The sequence below is a fragment of the Ostrinia nubilalis genome, chromosome 20 (assembly GCF_963855985.1).
Source record: "Ostrinia nubilalis chromosome 20, ilOstNubi1.1, whole genome shotgun sequence".
NCBI classification, from domain to species: Eukaryota; Metazoa; Arthropoda; class Insecta; order Lepidoptera; family Crambidae; genus Ostrinia; species Ostrinia nubilalis.
The window spans coordinates 2211860-2221164 of NC_087107.1; the positions used below are offsets into that span (position 1 = coordinate 2211860).

The window sequence follows — 9305 nt, forward strand, 5'->3', positions numbered from 1 at the left end:
ACATAATGGGCCCTATTCCACTGGCTGAAACTTTTGATACCACCGTCATAACTGGCAGATCAAACTGCCATGATTTGTGCACATCTTTCCTCAACTTTACTTTACAGAAGGTTCTGACACGCGCTGCATTACCCTCATCTCTATGCATAGCCTGCGCAGGACCACACTTAGCGTGAATATTCATAATCCGAGATCAAACAGCGTCTAATTAGTTTTACAGTAGCGAAAAATAGGCGAAAACTTTGAGCGTGGAGTCGGTTTTCATTTAACTTTTGCTATTTGTTGCTCCGTCTGCAGAATACCGACTGTGATATGAAAGTGTGTTGTGTAGCGCGATGAAGCGTCTTCAATGCAAGCGGTTTCGGTTTTATTGCCGGTCGGGTCAAAGAGGCGAATAGTAAACGATGTAAGAGCTAGTACCTACATGTATTTTTTGTCTTTTTTAAGCCGAAAATAGGATCCATGAAAATGTTGCTCGGATTTAAGTAGATCTCTTCGAAGAATCCATGATTATACTAAAAAATAACATTAACAAGCCTCGTGTTAATAATTTTTACAAGAACTTTTCTAATTGAGATGTTTCAGAAAACAGAATTTATTCGTCTCTAACTTATAAACCACGTCACATGTACGTATGTCTTACATTGATCTCTAGAAATCATGTGCCTCATGTTAAAAAATCCTATTTTTATGAAATAACTCCTCAGTATTACTTGTACGAGTATTGCGCTAGAATCGAATTCTACCCGCTAATATGAAATAAGTAGGTGTACAGGAATTGTATAATTGCTAATACGCTCTATATTGCAATTTCCAAGGTATTCGTATGAGATTCACCTTATTGGCAGATGTTGCAAATCGCAACATTTCCTAACAATATTAGCACTTTATTCTCCTTTTTATAGCTTTATGACATTGAGGAGACAAGAAATCGTTAACGTGATTTTTATACTTATGACTTAATAGTACCTACTTTTACGTAGGTATATCTAACGACAAAGTATTTCCTTTTCTTACATTCAAAACATAAAATTAGTATTATTTATGTATGTGTGATGTGTCACGTTCACGTACCTTTTTAGGTCACAGATTTACCTAAGTCTACAAACCTGACTGAGTAGCTTTTGGGAAAATTACTTGTGACAGGCCGACAAAGTGTGTTGTGTGGTACTCGTACTACATTCATTCAATTTTTCATACGTCTCAAGGTATCCTAAAAACACCTAGGTAATTATGAAAAGTAGATTTAACTTATAAAAGAAATTTCGTTCTTAAAACGTACCTACTCATAACATCTAACCCAAAACCCAGGTGTTTATATTTATCCTAAATTATTCTAAGGAATTTAGGAGAAACTAGCAAGTGAAACTGTAACCCCATATGTAGGTAAACATGGCATTCATTAGACATAAAAAAATTGCTCCAGTGTTCTTTTCCCTTCCTTCTGATTAGTATACTTGTATATGTTACAGGAAATGTATGAAATCCGTCATTGTATACAATTCCTAGGAATTGTGTATAAGTCCTAAAATCACCCGGAAATGTGTGATGTAAATTATATTAGACACATTTCCTAGGAAAATTACACATTTCCTAAACAGCAATCGGAAATGTAATTATATAATTTTTTTTAAACAAAATTATTTTTATTACGCCAAATTTTGCTCTCCGAAACTTAAATTACCGCGCCGCGGCAGCTGTGTATGTGTAAGGTCGCAAGTCTAACCTAACCTAACCGAGACTTTGTTATCCAGCTACAGGAGTACTAAAACCTGCATGCCAATAATAGTTTAATAAAAGAGATTTTAAATTTAGGGATTTCCAATACTTCAGTGTAATATGCGTGATGCCGAAAGAAAGGTACCTATGCCAATAAATTTTAGGCAAATATTTTTTTCGGCCAAAGCATAATAGTGCGAAAACAACTGTCAGGCTAAACAATAATAATTGTGAGTTAAAAGTACCTATCGGCCAATGTGGTTTGGCTAAATGAAATTTTAGGCGTACCGAGGGGCGCCCGATCATGCGACCGTGCTTGTGCCGCTTAGTTTTATACATTTCCTAATACAATATTGGAATTCTATAAAATTCCTAGGAAAAGTATACATTTCCTAGGATATGTGCGTATAAAAAATCTCTGAAGCAATATTTTATACATTTCCTAAATAGCTTTGGAATTGTATAGATTTCCTAGGAATAGTATACAATTCCTAGAATTCATACATTTCCTGTAACATATACATAGGTACCATACACACTCGTAGCAGCATCTGTTTTACGTTGATAAGTAGGTATTCATGTTTGTTACAACATCACGTGCTACAGTGATTTATAAATTCTATAACATTCGCAGAATTTTCAGCTAATTTCAAGTGTTTATAAAAGTGGATAAGTACAACGGAAAGCTTAGCATGGCTTATCGCTAATGCCAGGAGCATTAACTGTTAACAGCCGTCAACGATGTCAGGATTCCATTAAATCGGAACAAAACATTATCACAGTTAATTAAAGCTTATCAGTGTTCACTTACCGATTGAGTAGGTTAATTTCAGGTTAACATTATAATTAACTTTGTCATTAGGATTTAGGATCTTGTGATTTATAACTAGCTGTCCCGCGACTACGTACGCGTATTAAAATATTTTATCAAAGCGGAGGAGTCTTTTCTGAGATTAGCGCGTTCAACCAAACAAACAATCTTCAGCTTTATAATATTAAAATATTATTAAATGCTAAAAGGAACACAATTACCTACCTACGTACTTTAAGGCGAACTTGATATCATAAGGCTAATTTGGATTGGATACTAACTAGGTATGTGTAGCGAGTCTCTTTCAATACTTTATCATGAACTATACTACTACTATACTGCTACTGCTGCGTGAATTACTACTTCGGACTGACATTTCTAGCGTTCAGATTCAGCCCTGAAAGGTGAAGAGAACTGGAAACCTAAGGCTACAATTATAGTTGCCAACACAGTTCTTTGTAAACCCACAACACTATCCTTCTCGCGTCTTTACAACGCGATCTTTTACTCAAACGAAAGAAATATTAATACAGCCTGTGAATTGTACAGGTTGTAAAAGAAAACGGAAAAGCATGTAGCACGGAAATTACGTTACTCAGTTTTTATTGTTATTTGGTGGATAAAAAATATGGTACTTATTAAGTATTATAATTGTAACAAGACACAGCCAAGGAATTAAATTCCCTGATAGCCTCTGTTTCTCTACAAATCCTAAATTTTGTTAGTTAGTTATAGTGCTTTACAAAAGTGACAAAAGTGACAGTTTCTTCCGTCACTTCTCAGCACCCCAGCCCATATGTTGTCCCGAAGTGGTGGTAGGGCAAGCTATATTTGGGACGTGTAGTAGGGCCTATGTAGGGGTACTGAATAAACTATTTGAATTTCAATTTGCACTTGTTTAAGGAATAAAATCTTTTTTTCTATGATTCTAGGTATGATCTCGTAATTAAGTTATTAGTACCTAGGTACTTAAACATCATAATATTATTAGTGCAATGTGGTATAATCCAAGAGGTTCCGGGTTCGATTCCCAGTAGGGGCAGATTTTTCTGTTCGGTTTGGTTGGTGGTAGGGCTTGTTCTAAGTCCGCCTGGCTAGCTACCACCATTTTACCTAAGTCTGTCGCCATAACAACAATGTTAACAACATTGTTGTGTTCCGGCAGTTAGAGGTAAGATAGCCAGTTCCTCCGTGGTTGAGGATTCCGGGTGAAGCTCGCTTGAACCTTTGGCCTGATCGTCACTTACCATCAGGTGAGACACAGGCCAAGAGCTTCCTCGTAGTGGATAAAAAAAATGACTGTTAGGTACGTACTTACTTGTTTTGTGAGCTAAATTACGTTTTACCCTATATGTAGAGACCTTTTAAGCGTGGATCAGTGGGCGTAGAGACACGGGTTCGATCTATTTCTGATTAGGCCGATTTCAGGTGATTTTTTCAAATCAGGACGAAGGTAAATTAACTTCGGAATCAATGAGAACCTTGAAGTCACAATGAAGTAGGATTAAATACGGCATAATTGGTTATTTGGTAGAGCAACATTTATTTAACTGTAGGAATTTATAATAGGTATATTATTTTTAAAGAATAGCCCCGTCCCTTTAACCTTTCGTACTAAGCTAATGTGCTTGTATCACGCTCGAATAGGATCAACACAAAAGTCCAGCGTCAGCGCAGCGGGGTTCGAACTCGCGTCCTTTGGATGACGAGTCGGCCAGTCCAACCCCTTCACCTTTCGTCTTTCATGGATATTTAGGTACATAATTCGCAAAATATTAATAGACAAAATGCAAAGGCATTGAAAGATTTTATCATCGAAACTAACGCTAATGGCGCCTCGACGGTTGCGTATAAAAGTTAGTACTTTCACCTAGTGGTAAAGGAGTTTGCATTATCGAAGAGAATATGACTTAAAGATTTCATGCATTCTAACGCACTTCAATCGTGTATCAAGAATCCTCACTCTACTGATACACACAACGTATACGTAGAGACAGTAACAGTTTTTTTCAAAGCGGCAGTTTTTGACGCGTTATCTTAATATGTACTATCAAGTACTGAATACTAAACTTCCACCATTTTATTACGGATTATCAACTTGATTCAGATTAATCTACCTCTTTTAATTGTTATAGTGCACACAAAGCATTTCGCTCTCGTAAGATGGATTATTCCTCTGCTAGTCCTTTTAGATATCGTTTTAGGCAGGTATTATATAATTTATGTCTTTGGCCCGCTGTACCTTCTTACACTGTACAGTTCAATGCGTCACCGAATAATCTAATTCTTCTGCTAGATATTCATGGTTTAATATAAATGTTAACGCCTCACCAGCCGACTACATATCACCATAAAATCACACAATAGCGCGACGCGGCGGCGGGATACCCTCACGCACTCGAAAGATCCTTTATTCTGTTCATAAATAAGGATCTGAATTAATGACTGTACATGGAAGGCAACAGACGTCAATGTCAAGCAATATTGTGCAAGAAAAAACACACTTTTTAGATCGTTTCATCTACGAAGACGCGCCCCACAAAATTTTGGTCGAGGGAAGCACAGGGTGTAGGGAGTTTGATTCGAGCAATCCGAGCGTCATTAATATAGTGTGCGTGTGCACTCATAGATTTAGCATGAACACTAAACATTTTAGCGGAAGAATGGTGGGGTGCGTCTTCGTGGATGAAAACGATCTATAGTGCCAATTTACGGGGGGATTCTTGAAAATGACGACAGCTTTCAATATAGGGTAAATTTCCAGTCATTGGAGACCTAATGCGGTTGAGTTATTGGACAGATTTTTGTTGAATTAAAAATAGCACTTCTATTTCAAAAACTAAGACACTCTGACAGCAGATGGAGATAGAAGGGCAATATGTTGCAATTTGCATTTTGTAGTAATGGTGACGTGAGTTTCTTGCGCTGCTTCTTCTCAGCACTGGCCCATTTATTGTCCCGAAGCAGTGGTAGGGTTAATACTGCGACGTGTAAAACTGACTTGCAAAAATGAGTTTTATGAGTAATACATACTCATTAAGGACGTTCAAGGGGTGTTTTGTCCAACGAATGGAAGTTTATAAGAATCACACAAGTCGCTCACATCGTGAACGTAACTGCGTGTGTATATGTATTTACGAGTGTAATATGAGTATTATAATATGTGTTGGGGATATAGTGGAGTAGCCACCTGCAGAAATTAGTTTATTAGGACTGTAGCACTTTGGGGAATGACGCTCGGTGTTGTTACTTAATTAACTTATTGAAGGCATGTTTATGTTGAGGGAAAGACCCTAAAACATTAAATACATTTAGCAATCATTTTGGCATTAAAGTCAGATAAAAATACTCACTATTAAATCAATCTTCCTTTGCCTTTGTAGGTGGATAATAAATATTATTTTATGGTGCAAATGATTATCAAGGATTCTTGCCTTAAACCCACCCACGCGACTAAGTATAATTTAAATATCATCTAGTAATATCACAACAGAAATGAACTATTTTACATAAAACAATAGTCTGTCTGCCTTTGCCATTGAAGCGAGTCTATTAATTGCTGTACGCTCCGCGTACCGCTACGTTGTACCTACCTTTGGAAGTAATTGGTTGCATAAAAGAAACAAAAGATATATTAAAACCATCGATATAATTGTGAAAAGTATTGAAAATGTAGGAGATAATCTGTAGCCAAAGTTTGAGTCAATCCAGTCCCGATATTCTGACACTCTAGTAAATAGTGTTGTTTTGTCAAAATTCTTTCCACTCACGATGCCAACCAGTAAATCCTTTCCTGGAACTTCTTCGGGATCCATTGTGTCGTAGCAAGCTAAAGGCCCCCCAGAATCGCCTCTCGCCACATCAGTAATCGCACTATCAGAGCACACAAAAGTATTCATGTTCATTTGCCACAGGGTTGAACATCTCCACCTAGACAACACTCTAATACTTGCTATCAGAAGAACATCAGATTCCAGAGACCATGTGTCGTGGCCGATCCTACCATAACCCGCCGATATGCACGTATAAGGGTAATCGGTGGTCTTCTTTGCTGGAATAATGAAGTTTACGGTGTCCGTAAAATTCCAGGGCACGTCCACGAAAACGATCGCTATATCGTGTGTTGGGAAGTGAAAGCCTCTGTTCAAGATAGCTTTTGTGATTTTCCGGACTTGCAAGTCGGGAGTTGTGTCTGTCGCGCCGCTGTGTTGGAGATTAGAATTCTGGCTGCCGGCTACGACTCGTAGTTGGTGTGCATTGTAGACATAGTAGAAGCTGTTACCTTCAAAGCAGTGAGCTGCGGTTAAAACTTTTTGTTCCCCAACGATGCTGCCCCCACACATGTTAGTCCAAAATATATCTGTCCCGATCCTGCCACTTGGCTGTTTGATCGAGACCAAGTAAGGCACTCTATCGTTGGTAGCAGGCTCTCCGTTGACCACGACTGGCTTGACGCGGTAAATGGAGTACTTCAAACTGGTAATAACCCGGTTCTCCATATTGCACTCTGTGGTGTGGATGAGAAATGTGAGTAAAAGTAGAACATTCATGAATTTCACATAAAATAACCAGAAAAGGAATTTAATTTTGTTTGTGTTTACATTACGCTCTTCTATGAGTTTGACATAACTAATGTCTTTATACAGATTACATAGAACTTTAAAAGGCCGATCTCATTTACCAAAGAGATTTCAATCATTAAATTTAATCATAGGATTCTACAGGCTTCTGTAGGTTACTGCGGGTAGGTACTTGTACAGTGTTTCATTCACATTTAATACAAAATAATAAAATATCAAACGCATAAATATGTGAATTAAATGAATTATGTAGCTAATCATCAAACAGAATGTTAATATCACATAAAAACCTCTCCGATATCAAGCAGCTGCAAGCTTTCAATGGGTTCCTTAAATAAATCTAACCCAATTCCTGAAAATCCTTTCAAAAATGCCAAATCAAATACCCTTTAATAACGAATTTAGAGACAAATTATATCACCGCAACGAAGGCTCTAACAAATGGGGTTTTCATCAAACGAAATTAAGACAAACGATAGATAAAGAAGCCTGTAATTATAAGAGGCGGTCGTTACATCGACCGACGGACAATTTCTTTATTATTATTTCTAATTTATAGCTAGGGGAGGCTTCATAAGGTAGAGGAAAAACCGAAGCTCAAGTCAAAATTCGGCTATGGGTGGACTATGGATTATTAGGTACTGGCTTCTGCTCGCGAGTCCGTCCGATTTTGGTTTACTGAAAATCAGTATCATGAGAAAGGGATCACATCTTATTATTTTATCCGAATTGGATAAACAGTAGAAATTCTATATTTCGATACCGGTAGGCTTTTACGAGAACTTTTTCTTTAGTTCATAGATTGAGTGTTGAGGTTCTGTACATACCTACACAGGTATTTAAAATTGATGCAAAAGAGAAAGAAGAATAATAAAGATTTAATTTTATGAAAATAAAGATAGCTATATTTACCACGCACAAACATCAGTATGTAAGTCACAGGAAAAACTATAAAGTATTACAACAAAAACTAAATATTTAATATCACAATACGAAACGTAATCTCCAATCGCGCACGCTGCACTCTTGGCATTGGCAATCCACGTCTTGTAAGCTGACACCCTTGTGAAGAGAGTCGTTTTATCGAAGTTTTTCCCACTGACTACACCGACCAGTAACGGCAGGCCTTTCTTTTCAGCCGGGTCTACAGTCCCTTTACAAGCCAATGGTCCTCCAGAATCCCCTCTTCCCATGTCACTCATAAACGAATAAGTGCAAATAAACTTGTCCATATTCATCTCCCACATTTTGGAACAGTTGCGACGGGACAATAGGAACATATTGGCTACTAACAAAATCGGGGTAATCCGATCCTCACTATGATTCATACTGCCGAAACCAGCCGAAATGCATTGGTTCGGGTAATCTGCCCTTCGTTTGGCTATCACGACGTGTCCTACGTTTATATTATATTCGAAAGGTTCATTCACAAATACCAAAGCGAGATCATTTTCGGGGAAAAAAAACTTTCTATGGAGCACAACCTTTTTGATTTTCCGCCATTGTGCGCGCCTGGTTGTGTCAGTGTTGCCAGTATGAATTAATTCAGTCGTAAAGTTGCCAGCTACAACTCTTAGGTACTCCGGGTGATGGTAATACAAAAAACTCTTTCCTTCAAAGCAATGTGCTGCTGTTAGGACCTTTGTATTGCTGATGATGCTCCCTCCACAAATGTTAGTCCAGATGTACTTCAAATCGGATACCTTTACTAGGATTTCTTTGAGGGACACTAGAAAAGGCACCTGACCAGTCTGAGCTGGTATACCGTTGATTACTGTTGGGTGAACGTACGATTTGGAATACTTCAGGGTAGTGATCACTCGGGTGTCGTACTCACAGTTGGCAAAATCAACGAATATGAGCAAAAGTAGTAGTGCGACACTCATTTAATTTTACATTGCACATAAAACTACAAAAAGCGATTACAAAATAATAATAAAGTATCTTCTTCAAATGACGATGACACTGAAATATATGTCATTTTGAGTGACACATTATGTTTAGAAATGGTACACAGAAATATTACTCCAAGTTTTAAATAAAAATAAATATTTTTTTGTATATTTTTTTATGCGAAATACGCGATAAGTTTATCCACTTTTCTTTGTTAAAATAATTTAGAGTCAATATTAGGCGACTATAACTTTACAAAATAGCTAATTTGTATAGATGAGGCAAAAAAATATAACAAGATA

At 37.4% G+C, this 9305-nt stretch overlaps 2 protein-coding genes across 2 annotated transcripts; both read right to left on the reverse strand.

The window, feature by feature from the left end:
- Positions 1 to 6108: 6108 nt before the first annotated feature.
- LOC135081846 (chymotrypsinogen B-like) lies at positions 6109 to 7125 on the reverse strand. The gene has a single exon (XM_063976627.1). The coding sequence runs from the start codon at positions 7078 to 7080 to the stop codon at positions 6109 to 6111; it is 972 nt and encodes a 323-aa protein (XP_063832697.1). The 5' UTR covers positions 7081 to 7125.
- Positions 7126 to 8018: 893 nt separating this feature from the next.
- Positions 8019 to 9042, reverse strand: LOC135081847 (chymotrypsin-1-like). The gene has a single exon (XM_063976628.1). The coding sequence runs from the start codon at positions 8994 to 8996 to the stop codon at positions 8019 to 8021; it is 978 nt and encodes a 325-aa protein (XP_063832698.1). The 5' UTR covers positions 8997 to 9042.
- Between the last annotated feature and the right edge of the window lie 263 nt (positions 9043 to 9305).

Coding starts and splice junctions, on each gene's coding strand:
- LOC135081846 (XM_063976627.1), bottom strand. CDS start 7,080: ATGAATGTTCTACTTTTACTCACATTTCTCATCCACACCACAGAGTGC.
- LOC135081847 (XM_063976628.1), bottom strand. CDS start 8,996: ATGAGTGTCGCACTACTACTTTTGCTCATATTCGTTGATTTTGCCAAC.